Genomic DNA, 25,112 nt, shown 5'->3' with positions numbered 1-25,112 from the left:
GCCTTGCATGCAGTATCTCTCTAGGCTTACCGTGACCACAGAGATGGCAACTCTTCTTGCAAGTCAGTGTTAAACTCTTCAAACACTTTCTGTGCTTTTTGAAATTCTTCTTCTGCCTAAACCAAAATGAAACAGATGACTTCTACAATCACTATGACATAGCAAAACTAAAATTATTTTTGTGTTGTTTTCTTGGGGGGGTCTTTTATAATTTTTATTAACAAAAGATGTTACTCATTCTTAGACCATCAAGGCCAATACAGGATTTGCTGTCCCCTCAGTCTCATCAAGAGAGGAAGTTAGGTCCAAAACAGGACTCCTTAGTGAAAGAGGTGAGTCTGAGTATCACATGAACCAAAGTACTCAATACACATTTTTGCTTAGAGATATCATTATTTCCAAGGGAGTAAAAGGAAAAGAAGTTTCGTGCTCTGTCTCTGTACAGAAAAAAATACCACCCAATCTCCCCTGGTCTTCTGCCAGCATGTTTCTGGTTGTTCTACCTTGGTGATTCTGCCTTCATCTTTTCTTTTTGAGCTCTGCAGGGCTTCTAGATGATGCCTTGCACTGTCGTAATCCACCAGCTTTCTGCTTCGTTTTGCAATGCGAGTCTGTACAGGGGTAGAAATGAAAGTAAATATGAGGAGCAGTTTTAAAAAAGCCATTTTACTTATGTTGTTAATTTAGTTTTCGACAAATTTTTATTCTCCCTTCTTTGTTGTTAATATCTGAATTATTACATCATGTAGAAAGAACATGGAAATGGTAAAAATGACAAATGAATCACATTATTTTAAATAAGGAATCAATTTAGAATTAGTTTGGGAAGGGTTTTCATGGGTATAGGGCTTACAGGCCTTAGAATTGAGGTATCAGTGTTATATAAGACTTTTCACATTCTCTAGAATCAGTGAACCTGTTAAACTCATGGTAATACTATTTTTTCCCCTTATAGATAGTGTGAAAATTCAGCAATTAATGCGTTTTTTCTAGAGTTGGAAAAATGCTAATATATACTTCTCTGTATAGTTGTTCTGACACATACCTAAAATACTGGAGTTCAAGATATAGATATAGATATAGATATAGATATAGATATAGATATAGATATAGATATAGATATACTTTGATATAGACTTTACAAAGCTATGTAATCCACATGCTGAGAGGGCATAATCACAGCTTGATTTAAAAGTGAGTTTAGAACTGTATATCACTAATGTTGGTATTCTTTGATTATATTTTCTTTAGTCCTTGATGTAAACTACAAAGGGGATGACTGTGTGTTACCTGCTCAGTTATAAACCCTCACAGAAAAAAATCCAGCAATGCCCATATAGTCATATTGAAATATAAAAGTATCTCCTCTCACCTATGGTGCTTCTTTATCCTCACACATTTCATTTATCAGTCATTTCTCTGGACTGTACACTAGATGGGCTTGTGGCAGAGGCTAGAATTGTATAACATTCTCTCGTGATGTGTATTACAAAATCTTTTTATAACTAATTAAAATACAGGAACCATGGCTTAGATAAAAGAAAGATACTCACGGGTGCATCCATCTAGCCAATAACAGAAAGCCTGCTTTCCATGTAATTTGTCTGGCATTTTAACAGCTGAAGAGCTTAATGTGTCCTTATTGAAATTGGTTAAAATTATCTCATACCAAAGAAACAGGAGCAGAAAAAAGCATAGAAGTTGCCTCTACAAAGGCTAATTTACTTCCATGTACTACTGCATGAGAAATATTTTCATTCACTTGGAAAATCAGTCCTGCCTAATGTCAGGAATTTACTTACAGAACAGTATCTTGTACATTACAGGAGAGCAGGACTTTCACCTCCCACCCCTTTTCACTGTTTTGCTTGTAATCTCATTTTCGATTTATTTTGCAACTCAACAGAACTTTAAAACTTGTCCTTTACAGAAAATCATTACTCTACTTTGATATCAGGAAATTGTCCTAGATATGTATCCAGCGTTAACAATGACCCATCCACCAGTTTTTGATGGAAGTCTTCCCAAAGTTCATCACATTTCTGAAAAGGTAGAAAGGAGAAAAATGTACTTAGTAGTTTAATGCCACTCTAAACTAAGGAGAAATACAAATGTAATTGGCAAAGATTCATCTTTCTGAAGTTTTAAAATGTTCTTTATGGAAATAAATCAGAGCATAAACATAAGGTGAATGAAAAGGAATACCTTGATATTGCAAGTTCAATTCACAACAAGTTAAGGTTAAACAATAATTAGTTGGTGTTTTCATTATTTCAAATACTAAGTGCTATGTGAAAATAAGGATGTTATGGATTCAGGGTGCTCCTCGGGGTTTCAGGTCCCTGAGGGTCAGCAACACAGAATCTGTACCTGGTGTAGCTTTTATGTCTAAGTATGTTCCCTGATGATGAACCTTGCTTACAGAGAAAGAAAGTACAACAAAAAAATAGAAGAGAAAATAAAGGGAAAGGTCTTTCCATCTCATTCTTTTTGTGCCATTACAGTACATTTGATGGAATGGCTGATGCAGACAACAACTCTACCTTGTGCTGCTGGAGAACTGGAATTACAGACAGGAAACATCTCAACATGAGCTGGCAAAATAAACAAAATCTGCACCTCTGCCACCCTTCTCTGCCCTGAAGGTACAGTGCTTTTCCCCAGTCCCCTTTGGAGCTCTGGGCTAGTCACCAGGAGAAACCTCCTGTAGTTTTCTGATTTTCATGAACATATTAATGCAGCTCATGTGACAAGGACTTGTCGCAGACATCTTTTTCACTAAAAATCTTTTCTTTAGGATTTTCCCTTCTGGGAAGCTGAGGCCCCAGAAAAAGAATGCAAACAATGGTTGTCTGCTGCTGTGGAATGCAACAGGTGGATTTTTGATTGGGCCATCTTGAATGTTTATAATTAATGGCCAATCAAGACAGAGCTATCTCGGACAGAGTCTAAGAGAACTGCCTTTTGTTATTCTTCTTTTCTATTCTTAGCTTAGCTAGCCTCTGAGGAAACCTTTTCCTATTTCTTTTTAGTATAGTTATAATGTTTTATATATATATATATAATAAAATAATAAATCAAGCCTTCTGATCATGGAGTCAACATTCTCATCTCTTCCCTCATTCAAGAACCCCTGTGACCACGGTCACAAGGACTCAATGGGTAAGATTCCTTATTAGAAGCAAATCCTGTTATATAGACATAGTGCTTGAGGTCCTGGATTCTCCACTGAATAAATCATTAGCACATGTTAAACATCCTGATTCCCCCTTTCTTTGCACATTTCAAAAATCACTTAACATCCTTCCCATCAAAGGGAAGGTTAATGGATGTAAGCACTGCTCTGCAGGGCTGTTATCCTCACTGACAAGTCTGCAAAACTGTCACATTATGTCACACCGCAAGCTGGCTTGTACTGGGCAATTAATTTGGCTACAAATGAGAACCCCAGCCGGTTCCGTAAACTAGCCCCTGGGTTGACAGACAGAAGCCTCAAGCAATTACATTCCATCCTAAACTGTAGACATCTCCCTGATCTGGGAGCTGGGCGGTATCAAAGATCAGACCAGGGTTTTTCAAACCCCCTTTATAAAGAGGGGTTCATATAATAAACTCTCTCTATTGCCACATGGACATTGGAGTGTGTGTTGTCCCTGTCTCCGACCACTGACCCCATGAAACACATGGCCGTCCTGTGTAATAGAAAACTATTCCCAAGTGTTTGTTTTATCATAACCTACTATGTGGCATATTATTAATGCTGTGTGATGCCAGCTTTCAGTTCATTCATTTCCTACTCTAACAGAGTCCCTAATGAATTACTAGAATCTATTAAACATGTTTAAAAAAACCCTAATTTATTAACACAGCCTTTAATCACAGTGGTCTACAAAGCATCACAGCATTAGATCGTAGGAAGCAACTGCCTATTTTTGTATGTTACTGAAACGTATTTTGAACAAATTAAAATAATGGAGATTCTGAAAGCTAATGGACTTAAACAACATTGCTGAAGGATTCTTTAGGCCATCATCTTTCCTGCCATACAGAATAAGGTCTTTTAAGGGGATCCCTTTTGGAATGATCATTTATAACCTAAACTGAACAGATACATAATTATTTTTTACTTTAGGCTGAGCTCACAGAATCACAGAATCAACTAGGTTGGAAAAGATCTTTGAGATTATCAAGTCTAACTTATGACCAAATACCACCTTATCAATTACAACATGGCACCAAGTGCCACATTCAGTCTTTTCTTAAACACCTCCAGAGATGGTACCACCACCTCCCTGGGCAGGTGATTCCAATGCCACGACTCATGTGCAAAAATTCTTCCCAATGTCCAGCCTAAACTTCCCCTGACATAGTTTAAGGCTGTGTCCTCTTGTCCTGTTGCTGGTTTCCTAGGAGAAAAGACTGACCCCGCCACTTGGCTAAAACCTCCTTTCAGGCAGTTGTAGAGACCTCCTGAGCCTCCTTTCCTCCAGGCTAAACAACCCAAGCTCCCTCAGCTGCTCCTCATAGGACTTTTGTTCCAGACCCTTCAGCAGCCTTGTTGCCCTTCTCTGGACATGCTCCAGCATCTCAACATCCTTTCTAAATTGAAGGGCCCAGACCTGGACACAGTACTCAAGGTGGGGCCTCACCAGTGCTGAGTAGAGGGATCACTTCCCCAGTCCTGCTGGCCACACTATTCCTGGTACAGGCTAGGATCTCATTGGCCTTCTTGGCCATGTGGGCACACTGCTGGCTCATGTTCAGGCTGCTGCCAATCAGTACCCCGAAGGTCCCTTTCTGCCTGACCTCTGTCCAGCTTCTCTGTCCTCAGCCTGTAGTGCTGCAGGGGTTTGTTGTGGTCAAAGTGCAGGATCTGACACTTGGTCTGGTTAAACCTCATATCGTTGGATTCAGACCACTGATCCAGCCCATCCAAGCTGCTCCTGCAGAGCTCTCCTACCGTCCAGCATATTGACACTGGCATCCAATTTGGTGTCATCTGCAAATCTGCTAATAGTAGGCTCAATCCCCTCATCCAGATCATCAGTAAAGATCTTAAACAGGACTGGGCCCAGCACAGATCCCTGGGGGACACCGCTGGTGACGGGCCACCAACTGGGGACAGCACCATTCACCACCACTTCTCTGGCCCAGCCATCCAGCCAGTTCTTAACCTAGTGAAGAGTGCACCTGTCCAAGCCATGGGCTGTGAGCTTTTCCAGGATTATTCCATAGGAGAGAGTGTCAAAGGCTTTGCTCAGTCCAGGTAGACAACATCCACAGCCTTTCCCACATCCACCAGGTGGGTCACCTGGTCATAAAAGGAGATCAGGTTGGTTAGGCAGGACCTGCCTCTCCTAAATTCATCTGTGTGGATGCCATGGGACAGAGAGAGAGAAACGGCAAGCGTTTCTCACAGCAGCTTGTGAGAATTTTCAAGAAGTTGTAAGGATGTGATAACTTGTTATTATAAACAACCTGCAAGTGGTGTTTTTCTACTTAGTCTTTCTGTTCTTCTCAAGGACAGTGTATAAGGAAAGTGTTTTTGTTAACTAGCCAATCAAATAGAATGTATTGTATAACTCTATATAAACCACACAGTTCTCTTGAATAAAACCTTCTTTTACTCTTTCTACAATACTGCCTCCTCTCGCCTGTTCCTGTGTCATTCTCGGTGCAAGAGTGACACATCTGGCTGGGTCTGATCCTCAGGCCATGCCTGTAGGTCCTGTGTAATCACACTCAAGATGATCTGTTCCATAAGTGTGCCAGGCATCGAAGTCAGGTTGAGAGATCTGTCATTTCCTGGATCCTCCTTTCAGTCCTTATGGATGGGTATTCCATTGGCCAGCTTCCAGTCAACTGGAACCTCCCACATAACCAAGACTGATGATAAATGATGAAAAGCAGCTTAGTGAGCTCTTCTGCCAGCTCCCTCATCACTCAGGATGGATCCCATCTGGTCCCACAGGCTCGTGAGCATCGAAGTGGCTCAGCAGGTCACTAACTGCTCCCATCAGTGAGGATCTTACAGGGGATCTATTCTGCTCCCTGGCACAACCTACTAGCTTTAGAGGCCATCTGTCCTGTGGATGACCTGTCTTATTGTTGGCAATTGAGGCAAAGAACTCGTTAAGTACCTCAGCCTTTTCCTCTTTGGTAACTATATTCCCCACCATGTCCAATAAGGAGTTGAAGTTTTTCTTGGTCCTTCTTTTGATAGTAATATGTTTATAAAACCACTTTTTATTATCCTTTACAGAAGTGGTCAGGTTAAGTTCTAACTTATAGAGCTAAGTAGATTTATGCATCAATTAGAGCTTTTGCCACTCTAATTGATGCATAAATCTACCTTTGTGATTCTGTATCCAAAATAAATCAGGAGATTTTGTAATATTGCCCATAAAACAATATAAAAACCCTAAATCAATAAAACAAAAAAGTATGTATCTTAAATTAGGCAGTTTGGAAGTTGGGTACTTTTAAAATTAAAACCCTTTGCAGCAGGGAAATATAGGAGAATACATCCATAGAGAAAAAAAAGCAATCTGTACAGTGCTCTGTATTCCGGTTTACTGTTAACTATATTATCAAGGAGGCTTTGCAAACTGAATGTCAGGTGATTAAAAGCTTCATTGACAACCATTTGCACTTTCTTGTCACCACCATCACATTTGCTGACAGATTTCCTCCAGAACTGAGGCTCTTTAAGCAGGCATTTCAGAGCATCTCAAGGTAAATTCCTTCTGTGGTGTCTAGAAAAGCCTATTCCTCTCTAATCACTGGAAGAAGGCAAAAAGTAAAATTAAATAATGTCCTGAACCCTAATTTGCCTTTAAATTCCGTATTCTTCTCAGAGAGAGGTGAGTGTCCCATAAGATATCCTGTTTAGTACCACTGGCTCAACAGTTGTTACATAGCACAAAAGAATAAGCATCTTTGATAATTTTTTAACATTATTTTGAGCTGAGAATCCTGACTATAAAATTGCATGTAAGATACCTTTGTAAAAACTTGTCAGTCAAATGCTGTCAGGACCAATGCTGCTCACACTGAGTTATCTCAGTGGGAGCTTTTATCAGCTAGTTCATACAACAGACACTGCAAGTGCTGCATCTGGCCAGCAGCATTTCACAAGATCCATAATTTATGTGCTGAGAAAACAGGATTTAACATGACATGAAGGACTAAGGTAAATTTTGGATGCATACTTCTCCTCAACAGCTCAGATTAATCCATTTGCATACAAAATACTTTTTCCCTCTTTCCATACATCTTACCTCTCCAATCATTTTCACATCTTCACGTCCATACCAGTCTGGCTCATACACTTCATGGAGAGACTCTGTAAGCTTCTTTGAGGCATCTTGCATTCCTGCAGTTAGGCAAAACAAGGAATATGTAAGTGCAAACTACAAGAAGTAGTTGCTAAATATCTTTATTTTCAGCTGCATGTACCCACTATGCTATTCCCTCTGGCAAATTTAGAAAAGAGATACCTGAACTTGGGGAGAGCACTGTAATGGATGTGGTTTTATGAAGAGTCTTGTATGGTCACCAGTATGTTTAGAAGTTTGTGGAGCCCAGTGCCTATTTATGTTTGCAACAGGGTGGTGCCTGCAGAGGATTGTGTGAAGCCAAACTGATCAGTCACTATGGGAGCTCTTGCTCAACAGTGGAACAAGAATAGGGACTATTGATGCTTATCACTGATTTCAACGTAAAATAGCTTCAATGACATTATGAGAAAGGGCCTAAATCTATCTTCAATGAGATCAGTTTGACCTCAGTGAATAAATAAACACCCTCAGTGAAGGCACTGGAGTTTGCATTTTGATACAGCATGATTCCATTAGATTCTGAATATAGTTCTGAATCCAGTGAAACCAAACTCATCTCATCTAACATTCTAAGAGTTCAGAATAAGTAATTTTAAAATGACAACTTTTATTTCAACTTCCTTGGAAAATCTCAATACTTCAATTTCCTACGTACCATTAACTTTTTTTCCTTAAAAAAACACTTCTTTTTTTCTAATCAAAATCTGTTCGCTATCTTGAAAATATCTCTAAGTATGATATTCAGATTTAACTGGTCAGTGAATGAATTTAGGAATAACATCAATATTTTTATTTTCTGCACAAAGAAACATCCACAAATAGAAAAGGAAAACTAATTTGAAACTTGAGTGTATAGAAAACCAGACTTGATCTAGTCAGTTGCTATTCCATCATGCACTCCCAAAACACATGCTGTTAATATTTTACTCTGAGAGTAAAATAAATACAGGGATGCACACTTAAAAGAAAATAGTACGCTATGGAAGGGACAGGATAGAAAACAGATACTAAAAAAGCTGAAAGTACATGCTTGTTCTCAGTCCTTGAGTACAAAAGAGAGAATGGCATGGGGGAGAACAAGTACAAAGGAAATACTGGTGTTTGGAGGTACAAGCTTTCACCCTTAAATCAAAAGGTACTGAGGCAAAACAGAATATCTGATCTCTTCAGAAATTGTCTTGGGGGTGGTTTTTAATGACAGAGCTCATCTTAGACTATTAGGATAGCACAAGAATTAAGATGTATTTCTTCCTTTTCTCCTTCGCGGTTAATTCTTAGGATGATATATGTCCAGCTAAGAAAGTGTTCTCCTGAATAAAAAGGACTTTTTTTTTTTTGGTTTTATTTTGCCTTAGAAGTTACCAAATTACAATAAAATACAGATGATCTTCACATATATTTTCAGGCAGGACTCATTTAAAATCTTTAATGTCGCTGCAAATTAATCAACTCAAGAGATAAGGCAAAACCAGTAGAGTATCTCTTTGCTTAAGAAAGTTGCTTCTCTCCAATCAGGGTGAACATACAAACCAGGAGGGTTTGTTCATCCCTGCTCACACCTGATCCTTTGTGACACCTGAACATCTGCCCTTGAGCACTCTGAGTGGCAAACCTGTGGCAGAGGTTCCTGTGGCAGGCAGGCTAGCATAACTGCTGGATAATCCCTCCTGCAGCTTGCACTCAGCTCGGTCACAGACTGTGTTGACACTTTTTCCTAGACTTTCTTTCTTAAGTACTACAGGACTCAGGCATATATCGGCTGAAGAGAATAAGTAAAACACACCTAATGTGCCATGCTTGAGTTATGTCAAAACTGCACCAACTTTTACACTTTTTTTCTGTTCTGAGAATTGGATAATCCTTCATTCCACCACATTCCTGTAAAAAACATCAGTCAAATCCAGCTGCAGTGTCACGTAAGTGGGTAGTAAAGTATTTGGCTTTTTCAGTCAGGGGCTTCAATCTGAAATTTCCAGGCTAATATCATACATCCTACTCCCTCTGACTGTATCTACACCAGGTTTACTGCAATACACCAAATGAGGGAAAAGGTAAATACCAATCCAGTGAATTCCCATTCTTTTTCATACCTCTGAATATAAACTTACAGTGTCCAATGATTTTTTGTTGGGCAGGTTTTCACATAGAGTTATTTCTTACACACTGACACCTTTTATGTGTTATTCAGCACTAAATTTAAGAGAATTAGTGTCCTAGTCATAGACTGCAGGCTCTCTCTCTTGGCTGTTTTTAACTGTTATCACTGAGAGAGAGAAACTGTCAAAAGCAAGTCATTAAAGTACTAAGAAATATGAAAAGTACTAAGAAATGTGAAAAGAATTTTTACTGCTGACGAACAGTCAGAAATTTATATTCAGTATCAATGTTTTCATTCTTGGTAATTGGGTCCTTTATTTAATAGCTAAAAGTGCTAAAATATTTGAATCACTTAGGAAAAATGTTACTAAATAATCCAGTTACTGAAGATTGAGCTTCTCTGATTAAATGATCCCTATTTCTATGGGAAAGAGTCCCTGTCCCTGGAGCCTCCAAAAAATTCTAGAGGCCTCCTTGTGATAGGGGTCCTGGGGGTGGCAGTGCAGGGACATTCCCATTAAGCACACCAGAGAAGGGAGAGGGTAGGTGACTCTTTACCATCACAGTTCCAATGTACTCAAGCTCCCATGGAGAATGAGACAGACCTGAAAGAGCATGTTGACTCTAAAACTCATATACTGTGGGGTCTCCTCACTCCCCTGCAGGATAATCTAGCCTGAAGGATGGAGAAATTTGCATTTTCCTGATGGGGTGAGACACCTTGGTCTGGCTCTTAATATTACTTATGTGGTTCTTCAGGGAAATTACCTGCCCTGCCATAAGGGGGGGTTGTATTTGTTATTGCTAGTAATCTATTAGAGTTTCCACTGGAACAAGCCAATAATTTCATTATTCATTAATAAATTTTGCAGAAAGATGATGAATAGTTATATGACTTTTAAGAAATTACATTTCTGATTTTAAGATTTCTGTATCTGAAGGGAATGTGCAGTTCTGTCAGCCACAGAACAGACTGACAACTAGGCAACAGAACTGCTTACAGACCTGAAAAATCTGCCCTCCCCTTCCTATACACCTTTATCACTACATTAAGCCACCTGAAGTGTATGGTGCTTTATTTTCCTCATGCAGGACTACTTGTTACCTCTGTCACCTGCATGAAGATCCAGGTTTATTCTTCCCCATCTGCACTGGTACTTGCAAAGAGCTTGGGGTAGAAAATGGGTGACTGATTTAGGGTTTCTATAACAATTGGCCCATAAAACCATTCAAGTCCCTCATAGCTCTCAAAAGCTTAAAAAACAAATCATGAAGTATAAAACCCAGATACATATTGCCAAGGAGATTGGAAGACACACAACACTGAGGCATGAGATGACTAAAGCTATGGGGGATAGCACAGTCTCATCAGTACAAACACCACTGATATACAACAGACATTAAACTATCATGCAGGTGAAATAAAATGGCACATAAAAGCCATTCACAAGTTCAACAGCTTTTATGGCATGGTTCCTCTGAGTCCTTGAATAACCAACAAGAAAGATCAAGGTCCAGCTAAGACTGTCAGTGATTAAGAGAAGGAGTCTGAATACAGCAAAAATTCTTTTAAGAATGTGTGATACTCAACTCAAACCTCAAATTGTCAAGTATATTAAAATGAAGGGGACAGAGGGTCATAATAAGGCTTAATTTACTTTTCCTTGCTTAATCCCCACCTGTAGTATTGCGTCTACATCTGGAGTCCACAGCACAAGAAAGATGTGGACCTGTTAGAGCAGATCCAGAGAAGGCCGCAAAGATGTTCAGAGAAATAGAGAACCTCTCCTACAAAGACAGACTGAGACAGCTGGGATTGTTCAGCCTGGAGATAGGGCTCTGAGGAGACCTCCCTTTGGCTTGACAGTACTTAATGGAAGCTTAGTGAGAAAGAGAGAGAGCAACTTTTTGCGCAGGCAGACAGTGGTAGGACAAAGGGGAATGAGTGGTTTGAAACTAGAAGAGCAGAGGTTTAGATTAGATGTTAGGAGGAAATTCTTTACTTAGAGGCTAGTGAAACACTGGAACAGGCAGCCCAAAGAAGTGGATGCCCCATCCTTGGAAGTGTTCAAGGTCAGGTTGGATGGGGCTCTGAGTAACCTGGTCTAGTGAGTGGCATCCCTGACTATGGCAGGGGGATTTCAACTAGATAATCTATAAGGTCCCTTCCAACCCAAACCATTCTATGATTGTATGAAATCATACCTGGATTTGTACTTCCTACTTCCAATATCAAGTCACTCAGATGTCATGGAGCAAAATGAAACTTATTACTGAAGTTAAAATCCCAAACCCCTTTAACATGAACTGCTTCTCTCATACATCCAAGAATATTAGGATGTCACGTGCCTTATTTTCCAATAATTCCAATATATGTGGTTATATGATTGACCTTTTTTTCTGCAAAATGAGCCCCCAATGACAGCATGACTCCAAGTCTGCAACATCTTTGGTGCAAAAATCCCACTCAAGTGCCTAAATACAAGAGTTACCATGTTTTTGTGCATAGATACCTCGAAAATCTTGTAATGATAGCAGACATTCAAGGAATTGCAAAAAAGACACTGTAGCAGGTGCTTCAGTTATCCAAAATCTGGTTTTTTGCACTACTGACCTAGTCATCTTTGAGGAAGCCTTAGCCAGAGCTGTGTATTGTGCTCTACTGTCTCAGGTTGTGTGCTCATTCCACAGCAGTAATGTGTGCCAATATGTGTGCCAAGGATGCCCGCTGCTGGCTGGCTTGTTGTCTTTGACATTTTTAGGGCTCTCATGAGTGCTTTTGACTGGATCTTTTTTAAGACATGTAGGTAATAAGGTGCTAGCAAACACTTCTCATTCTGAGTAAGAAAGTCAGTCCAAATTACTGAAAGGCAGCAACAAGTAAACAATGTTTAACAGAAAAGTATTGCTAAAAAGGCAAAACTAAAACAATGGAAAATTTTACACCAAGATAAACACAAAAAGTAGTGAAAAAAGTAGTCCATTAGAGAGCACAAGAGCAAAAGGACCATGAGTGTAGAGTACTAGGAGAAGAAGGATGGAGAAAGAAGATGAAACAGAGAGGAGTGTTATCACCAATACAGAAATCAAGGCACATGTAAACAGTCAGATTACTCGACAGGTAAGACATCTAGCAAGACAGCATCATCCTACTGCTTCTGAATAACCACCATATAATATGGAAGGGTAAAAACTGTGAAAGCAAAATTAGCATTCAGTGTGTTCCCTGCAAAAGACCAATGCTATAATTTCCTCTAAGAACAAAAGACATCAGCTTTTTTGTTTGGTATGCAAGTTTGTCTGGTATGGAATTTTTCTTGGGCAGCCCATCCAGAAAACAATAGATGGTCAAAGACAGTAAGCTACTGCTTTGCTTCCCATTTTATAATTTGCATTAAAAAGAGCTTTCTTCCTTGCCCGTGAACAGCTGATGATGTTACTATGACAATGAGTTTCAGGGATATTAATACTCATTTGCAAAATTTTCCCTACTGGACTGGAGCCGGATAAAAAATGTACACACAGAGACATATTTATCATATATTTATATTTATCTTAAGAAGCTACTGTCTCTCAATCTGTCACCGCCTCTTATTCCTTTTCCTTTAGCCTCCAATTCCTCCAAAAAGCGGTGGCATGAGAAAGAGAACACTTTGCATACAGTGCTCTGTTGAATGTGCTGGATTTACAAATATCTAGTAGGATTTAAATGAGTTTTTACTTGTCTCTGACATTTAAGCACTGGTTAGTGACTTGTTATTTAGAGTTTCAATGCAGTATCAAGAGACATCACATTTAACTTTTGAACTTAAAACAAATGGATTAAGCGGCCAGAAATAGATGAGAAATCACATTATCACAGGGAGTGTGGTTTTGGAGGAAGCTCATCATCCAACTAGTAATAACCTGGAAATGTTCCGTTTGTGGAGATCAAGGAAGCCCTTGCCTTGCATGAGATACTTAATATTCTAGCATTTGCAAAGATGAATAACAAGGTGTGTAGACTTTGTGGGTGCTAAAAATGCATGCAACATGAGAATCTAGGGAGTGGAGGATGCACACAAAGGACATTTGAGGATGCAATACATTAGTTGACATTGAAGGTACAGAATCCCTAGCATCAGGTTAAAGAGAATCTTACTTGTATCTGTCTTTGTATACTTTAAACAAGCTTACTTGTCTCAATTTTTTAAAGAAGTTTGCTTTATGAAAGCAAGATATAAAACTTAAAAATCACCTTTAATGGCTGCTAAATATGCTCTCAGTTCTCTCTGGAGTCTGGAACCCTCTGCCTGAAAAAGAAGAAAAAAAAAGTATGGAAGTGAAAATACATGTCAGTTATGTTTAATGCCTTGAAACAGCATGCAGTATGTCTAACAACAACTAAAAGCAATTTCAGGACCTATCTAATTAATAGTGTCAGATGTTGAAAGCATGCACAAATTCATAAAAAAAGAAGGCCTGGCAAAGGAAACTTGCATAGTGTACTCTCTAGGCTAGAATTTCTGGGTTTATTTTATCAATCATCTGTAGAGGGAAGAACTCTGCCCAAAGAATGACAGGTGTATTTTACAGCTAAGGTGCAGTTCAAGTCAGCTGGGCCTATGGCCTAATCTGAAACACAAAGAAGTATAATCAAAACTGGTGAACTTCCACTGGAAACCACTCAAATGAGGCCAGTCTGGACCTGAAGAAAGTTCTACCCTTACACAAGTTGTTTACTTTATTTGCAAACAATTTCCAAAGTATTCTAAAATTTCAACATTTTGCAAGCAAATAACTATTAAAATATAATAAAAATGTTAGTTACTTTGTTTTGCTTGATTAGTGCATCTTGCAGTCTACTGTGAATTCTTGACTTTCTTTGGCAAATACATCAAAATTATCTTTCTTTCTCTTACACCAACAACCTTCTCAGAACAGAGAAAACAATGGATTTTGTTACTTTATCTCTGACTGTACAACAGGTTGGACTTCACAGTTCCTAGGATTTGCAAAGAAACCTGTGCTACACACATACTTATTGCTAAAAAGATGCTGTCCAGGACACCTTCAATAGCCTGAATATTTTTGAAAGAGTCCACATTTGCCAGTTTCCAATATTTTTCAAATAATTTATTTAAGCAGCTGGAATCTACAGGAGTATCAGCTTGCAGTCACATTTTCTCACATACAGCTATACCATATGGAAAAATCAGAAGCAAAATATGACTGATGGCTTCAAAATATGACTGACTACTTTGGAGTTTCATATTTTCCATGTGAAAAACAGAACCTAAAGGGTGCATGTGAATAATGTAAATATTTTAGAAGGCAGAAGGTATAAGCTGTTTTAACTCCACTTAATTCCAAGGATGTCTGATATCAGTAAAGGATTTGCCATCAGCAACTTCAATGCTCAGAGAATTCAGACACAGAGGATCATAAGAAATTCAGTTTGATAGGGGCTATCTGATGCTTAAAATCCATCACAGCTGCAGTATTTTTAGTTCTGAAAAAATACTTGTCTCACCAGTACTTAGAATACAATGCAGGTCACACCCACAAACCCACTTCTCTCAGCTTCTTGAAGGGAACTGTAGGCCTTTAGAATGGGATCATCAACAGCCCCCAACCCCATCTCTCAAACTATAGTGCACTTTAAGAAGAGAACAACTGTTTAACCTCCTGGAAATATTAAAGAATTTTTAAGGTAAAAATGTATGTGGGCCTAGAAAGCTGACTGAACTCACTTTGTGGATTCAACAAACAGAAGCTTGCTTTTACACCAATGTGATCTGAAACAAGTCACGTACAGCTCTCAAATCCATTCATCGACTAAAGTCTGAGCACAGGAATAGACCCACCAGGATGGTGTCTGAAAAGCTGCTGGGTAACAGCAGGTATGAAGGAGCAGCCAGCCATTCTCTGGTTTGGAGCCATATTTGATGCTCCAAGGAAAGGCAACCTCTTCCCCTGCTTTGGAATCAAAGCTGCCTATCCAAACAAGGGCCAGACAAGTGCAGGGTGAGTATCAGTGGCTTTAACCTCAGATTTAATTACTTATAGAACAACTGAAAGTTCTCGAGTAGTAGCTTGGTGTTTTGTCCTTTAAGAAAATATTATGCATACATTTTAATACTTTGGTGTTTTATTTACTACACTTTAGTACTTTTAGCAAGAGCTACTACCCTAAAGTGTCATTACAACACATTTTTTCATGATACATAACACAGCAGAAGTTAACTTCATTCTGTGCTGAAGTGGTAGGCATGGGGATATCAGAAGTTGACTGTTTTCCATGGACCAAGACATTAAGTGATCGATGCTTCCATAGAGCAAAGGAGATTGTACCCAGGAGCAAATTTCTTGATCTCATGTCTGAAGAGGAGGATCAGCAAATACTTGGCAGAAATTAGATGGAAGTTGTCCTTTCATGCATGCCAGTCTCCTCCTGGGGGGATCCCTTGTACTGTGAGAAGTCACATGAAGGCACAGAAGTTATCTTTTAATTTTGTACCTTCTTTGGCCTGACCTATTGTGGTAAAAAATCAAAGGTATAGAAACTTGGTTCTTCATCATGGTCCAGCTGAATAGGTGACCATATAGTAACAATTTTTAGTTATTAAAAAAATCTCTGGTGTTCTAGGAGCAGCAAACCACAGTTGGAAGGGTGAGAGCCTCCTTAGCTGATTTCATGTCCAGCTTTATTAATACACATGATGTTTTGTCACTAGGACTAAGCAGCACACCACAAATGTCAGGGAAACACATTGCTCAAACACTGTGTTTATAACTATACTGCTGTGCAGCTTTACAACTCCTACCCTAAACCACTATTAGATCTGTTCTGCTTGGTTAGCATTGTGCGTCATCAGGACCTGCTGTTCGGGAAATGTGTAAGAAAAAGTCAAAGTAGTAAAACATGATGTAAACATTTTGCCATCTGTGCTGTTATGAGTTCTGACACTTCATTCAAAATAATAATTTTAATATGGATCTCCCTCAGTCTAGGTTATTAACAGGCCACAAACACCTGAAATATCTAAACATGATACAGTCATATGACTTTTCCCTCATTATCAATTGTGTGATGTGACACTGAAAAATCCATGAGCAAGGGCCAGCTCCTACTGAATCTAAGAGATATTCTCTCAGCTTCAATGGCAACAAAATTAGACCTTTCTAAAAATATCAGAAAAAAATTAACATCAAAAGCCCTCAGCCCTGTGAATTCTGAAAAATGTGCATCTGGTCTACACATTTTCTATAGTAAACTCATTATTAGTGAAGACAGATATACTTTAGTCACCTAACAGATTAATAAGGTGAAAATACTGCATTGCTGACTATGGGCATCATGCAAACTGTTACATACAGGTTTTAAAAAGTACTTCTTGAAAGACTGTAATGTTGTCCCTTTACAGTGTTTACTGGTACACTCCTTCTACTTTCTGGTCTATCAAATGAAAACATCCAGTAGCTCTGAAACCACTGCTCCAAGTATCTTCATTAAAGCCATGAATTTTGTTAAATGAGATGCAGCTTCTTGACAAGAATGAAAGGTAGCTGTCCTTTCACCAACGTTGTATCCCTCTGAAAAGAAGTTTCCCAAGAGAGTGCTGATGCTTCCTTTATAATTTCATAATGTCTTTCATTTATTCTACGTAAGTCAGCAAAATGAGTCAGTTTTATAAGATGTAAGAAACTCCAGAGGAAAGTGTTAATAACAAACTTCTTACAACCAGTTTGTTTGATAACACTATGCATGTTCTACCAGACTCCAGCACCAAAAATCAGTGCTCTTAGCTCACCTGATCAAACTCAGTACACAAATCACCAAAAATCTAGTACATAATCCTGTTTAACTTTACATAAGAGCAAGGGAAGCATGCCAACAACCCAAACCAACATCCATTTTTGGGAAAGTCAACACAGCTCTTCACAACAATGTCCCAAATAATAGTTTGTTGCTTTGATCAATGTAGCCTATCACCTTTCTACTCTCTGGTCTCATCATACAGTCAGTATTATATAGCTGGTAAAGACATATGCACTCGGTGAGATAAGAAGTTTCAGTGTTTAGGGATCTAGCATTCTACAACCACAGGCCTTACATACTCTGAGAGCAGCATTAGGCCTTTTCAGTACTATTGATTCTTGGGTATGTTTAGTTTCGGTTTTCTTTTAACTTTGTAGTATTTAAGCATATCTTAGCACTGGAAGTTAAGAAAAAGAGCCACAACACTTTTGGCTGTGAGACTGACAAGACCTAAAAAAAGTTAATGATGAAAACTAAAACCCCATAGTTTCCATCTAACCAGCTCTTGCTTCTGGATGGATTAGAAAATCTGTTGCATCCACTCAAAAATTAAAGACCACCTTGCCTCTATAAGAGTTGTAATTGGATGTCCTATTTGCTAGGAATCACAAATTTACAGCTTTCCAGTCAGAACAGAAGAGTTTGATTTTTCTATCATGTCACATACAGGATGTAAACACAATACATCTTTCCAGGAAAGGTCAGCACATGAATGACATACAAAGCCCAAATATATCACTCCAATTTAGTGAGAGGCAAGAGCATTAATAATATTGAAACTGGAGCACAGGGTAATTAATAAAAAATACAATAGTAATAACAACAACAATTAAAAATTACAATTAATGCAGCTCTGATTAATACCGGAATTTTGTCATTCTATCGCTAAGACATCGGAAAAATAGCTGAAAAGAAAACATTTTCTGTATCACCTGGGAGATATGCTTTATTATAATGTGCTGCTACTTGACACAGTGTTGAGCAGTGCTATCTCTTGTTCATAAACACTTTAGATACTATTTACTGCTAGGTCTTTCCCAGAACTATGTAGTATGAATGAAAATAACTATTAAATTAGGAGAAGCTTAACATAATAAAAGGCTACTTGGATGTAGGAGGATAGAACATAAGTAAATAAAGGTAATATAGAAAGTAACCTTACCCCCTGAAGAGTTGCAGCTGAGCCAATTATTAAGGATTAGGAGCAAGCCTGATGTTAACAGGCCGCAGCTGTAGCCAATAAGAAGAGTGTTATAAAAGAGTAGATTGGTTGGTTGAGGGGAGCTGGAGTTAGCTGGCTACTGTGAGGACAAGGAAGAGTCAGTGCCTAGAGGGGCTGCCTACAAGAAGCATTAAGGAGGTATGAAATTCTAGCAATGTGGAACCCTTGCAATGTAATGACAATAAAACTCTTGCACTATAATGACAGCACTTGGACAAATCTGTAATTCAATATAAAGTCTATCTTCTTTCCAGAGTACTCTATTTTACCATTCATCAATGTGTTGGTTTAAAAGACAGGTGTCTGCTAAGGAAGGTGGGAACCTCCCTTGCAATGGACAATATGACCCCCTTCCCTCTGAATTCTTATAATTTTGAAATTAAAGGGCCTTCAGGTAAAGATATAAGAAAAAGAATAACAGTTCCTTACTAGTATGTATATGGATAAAAAGGCAACAGTGGGAGTGGCAACAAACAGAGCCAGAGCCCAGTAACAGCCTTCACTGGGCTGCAGTGCTTTCCCCTTGGGTGCAGTTACGGTCACAGCCGGCAGGGGCGCTGCTGGCTCCCGGCCAGGCAGGGCGGGCGCAATGAGTCCCCCGTGGCTGCAGGGGGTGCTCCAGCGTGAGTTTTGGCCACCTGTGCACAAGGTAATGGCGTCAGTAAAACAATCTGCAGCAACGGGTACTGATCTGCAGCAACGGGTACTGATCACTCAACTACAGTAAAAAACGTTCTTCATCACCTAATTCTATAAGCTATCGACAACAGCCCTTGACATTTTGCTTTTTTTCTGACAACATGCCATGGGAAGCTGCTTTTGTAGTAGTAACTGTTTTATCTCCTGTGTGTATATATATAGTACATAACATTTATGGGTTTAAGCACTAAAATAGATTTTAACTGTCACATGTAAAGTAAAAGAAGTCTCATAACTACAAGAAGAAAAATAGAGGCAAATATGCACATACATGAAATAGTATATTGCCCTCTTAGAACAATAAAGTATGTCATTAAATGTTTTAATGACCATGAGTCATTAAAATATACATAGAGATAAAGGTAATTGCTACTGTACTCCCTGTAAAAATGAAGAACATGTAAGATGCAATTGCTTGAAAAACAGAATACAGACGGAATTTCTGGTAAATCCTCAATGGCCTTTGATGATAACCTCACAACAGAAATGAGAGAATTATGCAGAAATTCTCTTCTTTTCTCACTCATTCTGAACTTAAGAGTCGATTAAGAGGCTGAGCATATTTACAATTAGCTGTGCAGAGATAAATGTTTAAATCTCAAGACATTTCTTACAAGAAAATGAAAATGTTTGTCATAATGTCATATATGAGTTTATATGTTCCACAAGTTTTGATTTAGAGTGGGAATTTTCAGTTTACAGCTTAAGTGGAAGACGAAAACCAGTTGTGTTCACTGTTTAAAGTATAAATGTTTTTCTGTTGTCATCAGCTGCAGGAGTTAAATGGTTTTGATAGAGAAAGTCCAGGGGCTCTGCAAAGCAACTGTGCTCTGTTCTCTCTGGACATGGGATGACTCAGTTTCTTCATGGTGATTCATCTAGGTAATTCAACTCTGGGTTGTCAAGTCCAGAAGAGGCTCTAATCCAACCGTATTCAGAAAGAGATGGGAATGGATGAGTGGGGAATCTAAATGACTGTTTTCCCCCTATAGATCTGCTGCACTGCATTGGTTTTACATGGTCTACTTTTTGGCAGCCAGAGGCGGCTTCTGTGAGAAGCTTCCACTGTGTCCTGCAGAACCAATCCCTGGTGGCTCTGAACACGGACATACTGCTGGCCAAGGCTGGGCCAATTAGAGATGTTGGTAATGCCTCTGTGATAGCATATTTAAGGAAAAAAAGTTTAAAAAGTGTGCATGCACAGATTTGTCCTAGCCAGAGAAGAGGAGGAGGTGAGGACATGTGAGGGAAACAACGTGGAGACACCAAGGTCAGTGGAGAAGGGGGGCAGGAGGTGCTCCAAGCACCAGAGCTGAGATTCCTCTGCAGGCTGTGGTGAAGACCCTGGTGAAGCAGCTGTGCCCCTGCAGCCCATGGGGGTCCATAGGGGGTGTAGGGATCCACCTGCACCCCATGGGGGTGTGCTCACACTGGAATGGGGAGATGCCCTGGTGGAGGCTGTGATCCAGCGGGAGACACTGTGGAGAGAGCTGGCCCCTGCATCCAGGCTGGAGCAGCCTGTCCTTGGAGGACTGCACCCCATGGAAGAGTGACCTACACAGCAGCAGTTTTAGGAGGACTGTTTGCTCATGGGAAGGAGTCAAGTTGCAGTAGTTTTGGCAGGACTGCTGCTTGTGTGATTTGGAGCCATGCTGAAGAAGTTCACAGAGAACTGTCTCCATGAGAAGGGACCCCATGGTGTAGCAGGGGAAGGACTCCTCTCTCTGAGTAGTGGAGGAAAACCTCAGGTGACAAACTAACCAAAACCCTCAGCCCCATGTCTCCCTGTGCTGTCGGTGGGAAGGAGGGAGGAGTTGGGGGAAAAAGATGTTTTTAAGGGTTTATTTTACTTCTAGTTTTCCTTGTCTGACTCTGATAGCAATAAATTCACTTTGTACCTTTAAGCTCAGCCTGTTTTGTCCTTGGAGTGTTTTCTCCTGGTCCTTATCTCAACACATGAAGCACTCATTAAATTTTTCTCTCCTCTGCACAGCTGTTGCAAGGGAGGGTGAGTGAGTGGCTTTTGTGGGTGCCTGTATCAAACCATGACATGCATGTATCCTTACAAATAGCTGCCTTCTGAGTTTGGTACAGGCCCACCATCTAATCTACTAGTCAGGCAAAGATTTCAGCTTTTCAATTTTCTGATTCCTGGATAATGAGCACTGTGCTCTTTCCTTTATCCTTTCAGTGGGCTAAACTGGGAGTCCTTATTTATTATCTTTGGAGAGTAGTAACAAAAAGATCATTCTATCCTTAAGGTTAGTTGACCTCTCAAGGGTTGCATGCTCAGTAATGCAGGCAAACAAGATAGACAGATCATGTTCACAGCTTTCAGCTTACCAGGATCTCCAGGGCACACATAGCACCAGCTGCAACAAAGAACATGTAAAGAGACAAAGAACTGAAGTGATAGTGCTCCTCAGAATGAACTGACAGCAGGTGGGGTGGCCAGGGAACACACAAATCATTGGTGAGATTGCAAGAAACAAAGTAATGCTTGGACCTCCTCTCCAACTTCCTCTGCCATGGCCTTGTTAGGTCAGTGACCATCACAGAGATAAATAATCCTGGGGAAAACTGAAAAAGATGAAAAGATGGCACAACAACAACTAACAGGGTTGGTTGTTCTTGCAAGCTTCCTGAACAGCCCACAGCAACAGTTTGGTGAGCTTCAGCACAGAGATACATCCACCAGATTGTCTTTTTATACTTTAATATCTAGAATTTGACTTTATCTAAAGCCTCTAGAGTTGCAGAATGAACTTGAAAGCAGGACTGAATGTAAACCAAGAAGAGATGGCTGCCTGAGTTCACAGGAGACAGCAGTTCTGCACGACATTAATCAGTATGAGTGATAATTCAGATGTACATTGTAATGCTTCATATCTTTGCATTAAATTGTAGATCAAAGCATGGACAAAACTTAGAAAAATTAAACTATTTATATGCTTCTTATTGGTGAACATGGCAGAAACAGTGCTTTTGCAGCATTTTCCCTGCTTGAAGAATTGAGCACAACAGAATTTCTTGAAAGCACAGTAAGCATGTGTGACTAGTTCAGTAAATAAAGTCTCTCTCAATTGGTGTGTCAGTGCAACTGTCATGACAATTGTAGTAGTTCCCTTTGCAGTCACCCCTCCCTACCCAATTCTCTCTCTGGTCGCAACTCACATGCTCATTTAGGATTTAGCATCATGCAGTTCCTGCAGAGTCCTTTACTGTTTATTACTGCCTCTATGTACATCAAAGGATGAGGAAATAAAAAAGAAAGTAATGCTAATATCCTCCTTAGATCTAAGCAAGATTTTCAGCTTAAAATCACCATTACAGAAAATTCTTGGTAAAGGACAGAAATACTTGAGATATCATTTTGCTTAAAAGGATTTTTTTTCTTCTTTCCCCTCTTTTTTGTCTCAGAATTTTGAACTAAAAAAATACCACAAATTCAGTTTCCTCATGGAGATGCTCCATTTGCTCTTACACTGAAGAAACTCCTCAGAGATGCACCATATTTCTACACAGTCACTAGCTGTGAAACAGCTGGGATACGGACAACAAGGATAAGCCATGACATCAAATAATCAAAAGGTCAAGTCAAGAAGACTTGGAAAAGTGGAAAGGGAAGAAAAGGGAAAATATAACATCTCTGTAGGATTTCAAAACTTCTATTAAATCCCACCATCTTCCTGACCTTGGGAAATTTGAGGAAAGAACTACCCATCTCAGAGATACAGATTCTTTTACTTCCCAGTATTCTTCTCTTTGGTGAAAAGGAAAGCTCAATAGATTTTGAAACCTCCCTCTCTTCTACACTGAGAGGAACATAAAGGTGAAGTGACAATAAGATGCAGAAGAGTTAATAAGCATTCTAGCAGTCAGGATGCTGGCTTTATGTTTACATGGAAAGGAGGGAAGTGCATTTGGTAGAATAGGACTGATTCAGAGCAGAAACTGCAAACACTGACATGAGCCAAATTTTAGATTGTGTAAAACGTGTGGGAGTAGTTCTCACTCTCCAATTCTTTTCTATAGAAGCTCTAAATAACAGCTCACAAAGACGACAGATAGGTCAGTTCATACTTATGTAACAAGACTATTTTCTTGGTGGTATTACCACAGTTCATGGGAGGTATTAATTTGTGCTAGAAAGGTGTACTGTATATTAAATTGCAACTCATCACCTCAGAGCCAAAAAGTGTGTCCAACAAAGCAACAAGTAATTTGGGTTAGAATTTAGGATTGCACTGGGACTACGTTATAAACTCCTTGGAGCACCTTTGGTTTCCTGTGTTGTGTTTATAACACTAGGAGTAATTGAGCATTGCTGCCTAGTTATGCTTCATCAGCACTGCCACCACAGACCTCAGCACCCATGGGGAACTTCACAACATATGTGCAGTCTGAAACAATAATCTACTCACTCTTATAAAACCAGAATTATTATATAGCATTGATTAAAGTAATTCACAAAATGAAACCATATAAATACTTCTCTTGCTTTGTAACAAGGCAACCACAGAGCTGCATTTAGTTGAGGTTGGTTTCTATTCTTAATTACTGGTGAAATTGTACTGACACTCTGATCTCAAGCGGTTTAAGCGTGGTGATGTTACATATGACAATAACTGTCCTTTTATTTTCAGCCCGTATTTTAGCGCTCTGCATGGACAAATGCAACTGTCACCTCTGTTTGAAAACTGCAGAACAAAATTTTGTACCCAAGAAAAAATAGAATCCTATCTGCTCCCTGCAACACCTTCAAAACCAGCAAGTTAAATATATTGCATTCTTAAGACACAATTAAAGAAAGTGAAAAAGTAACTGACCTCTTGCCGTTTGAAATTTTGAACGTATTCTTCAAACTGCTCATCTTTAGTTTCATCTGCTTTTCCTAATTTTTGAAGAACCTGGAATGAAGGAAATCAGGAATAATTTAATATTTATGACACAAATCAAAACATCTGCTACTTTCAACATTCTGTTCTTGCAGTTAGACATAAATAGCATTTTACTTTTGTGAGTGTTTTGTGCTCTACTATTTCCAAAATTCACACAAGAAACTATTCTGTCAAAAAAAAAAAGAAAAAAAAAAGATGAAAGCAGGAGTATGGAGAGTGTGTGTGTGTGTTTGTGTGTAAATATACTTCCAAGTATGGTGTCCTTGGGAGAATGGTTCTTGTTTTTTCAAAGCAAGAAAGAATGAGAGAATTCTGCTGGCACTACAAATTGTCCTCCAGTTCAGAGAAAGAAAGAAGAAAACCTCATCAGTTTTTTCTTCTCATTGCATTGAACAGTATTAACATTATTCTTATCTGCATGATTTTCAACATAAAGTCATAAAAATTAAAGAACTGTAAGGCTGATGCCTATTTAAAACATAGTGTTCATTTTGCTCCCCTCATTAATTCATGAGTAGATTGTCATCCACTACATAATAAGCATGCTACAATAATTCAGCAATAAGGGCTATTCAATCAGCAATCTCAAAAGCAATTTGACGCCTTGCACTGCATTTAACCACAATAAATGCATTCTATTATTAAATCCCATTGCTATCCATTCATTATAATTCTGAAGACTTAAACATAGCTGCAAATAGGCTTCACCCTATTTATAAAGCAATCCCCAAATCTTTGCAGAGTACTTGCTTGTAGGAGTGAACCATCCCACAGATTGACTGCTCTCCCATTACAAATTGACAAAACTATCTATTTGCACAGTTAATAACAAAACCAAACAAAACCAAAACAAAACCCAGAAGTCCCACAAAATTGAAACAGTAGCAACTAGCAGATGCTATGAATACACATATAAACATTATAATGTATTCTTCTCAAAACAAAGAATGTACAGCTCCAGTACTACCAGTCTTTCTCAGACCTCTTTCTTCTTCTCCAAAGTCCAGCCAGCCTCACAGCACAAAATCAGGCTGCACAAAGGAGTGATGAGC

At 39.1% G+C, this 25,112-nt stretch overlaps 1 protein-coding gene across 2 annotated transcripts in view; it reads right to left on the bottom strand.

The window, feature by feature from the left end:
* AMPH (amphiphysin) overlaps positions 1-25,112 on the bottom strand; it is a 123,267-nt gene that overhangs the window by 43,389 nt on the left and 54,766 nt on the right. For both annotated transcript variants that reach the window (XM_059483504.1, XM_059483512.1), the window contains exons 2-7: positions 23,989-24,069; positions 13,675-13,729; positions 7,281-7,375; positions 1,947-2,042; positions 504-611; positions 31-116 (exon numbers count right to left, since the gene is read on the bottom strand). In XM_059483504.1, the coding sequence (XP_059339487.1) occupies positions 31-116; positions 504-611; positions 1,947-2,042; positions 7,281-7,375; positions 13,675-13,729; positions 23,989-24,069 (521 nt within the window). The remainder of the gene's footprint in view (positions 1-30; positions 117-503; positions 612-1,946; positions 2,043-7,280; positions 7,376-13,674; positions 13,730-23,988; positions 24,070-25,112) is intronic.

Source organism: Ammospiza nelsoni, chromosome 1 (genome assembly GCF_027579445.1).
Source record: "Ammospiza nelsoni isolate bAmmNel1 chromosome 1, bAmmNel1.pri, whole genome shotgun sequence".
Lineage (NCBI taxonomy): Eukaryota > Metazoa > Chordata > Aves > Passeriformes > Passerellidae > Ammospiza > Ammospiza nelsoni.
Note: the sequence above shows the minus strand (reverse complement) of the source record. Positions and strands in the feature narration are given on the sequence as shown.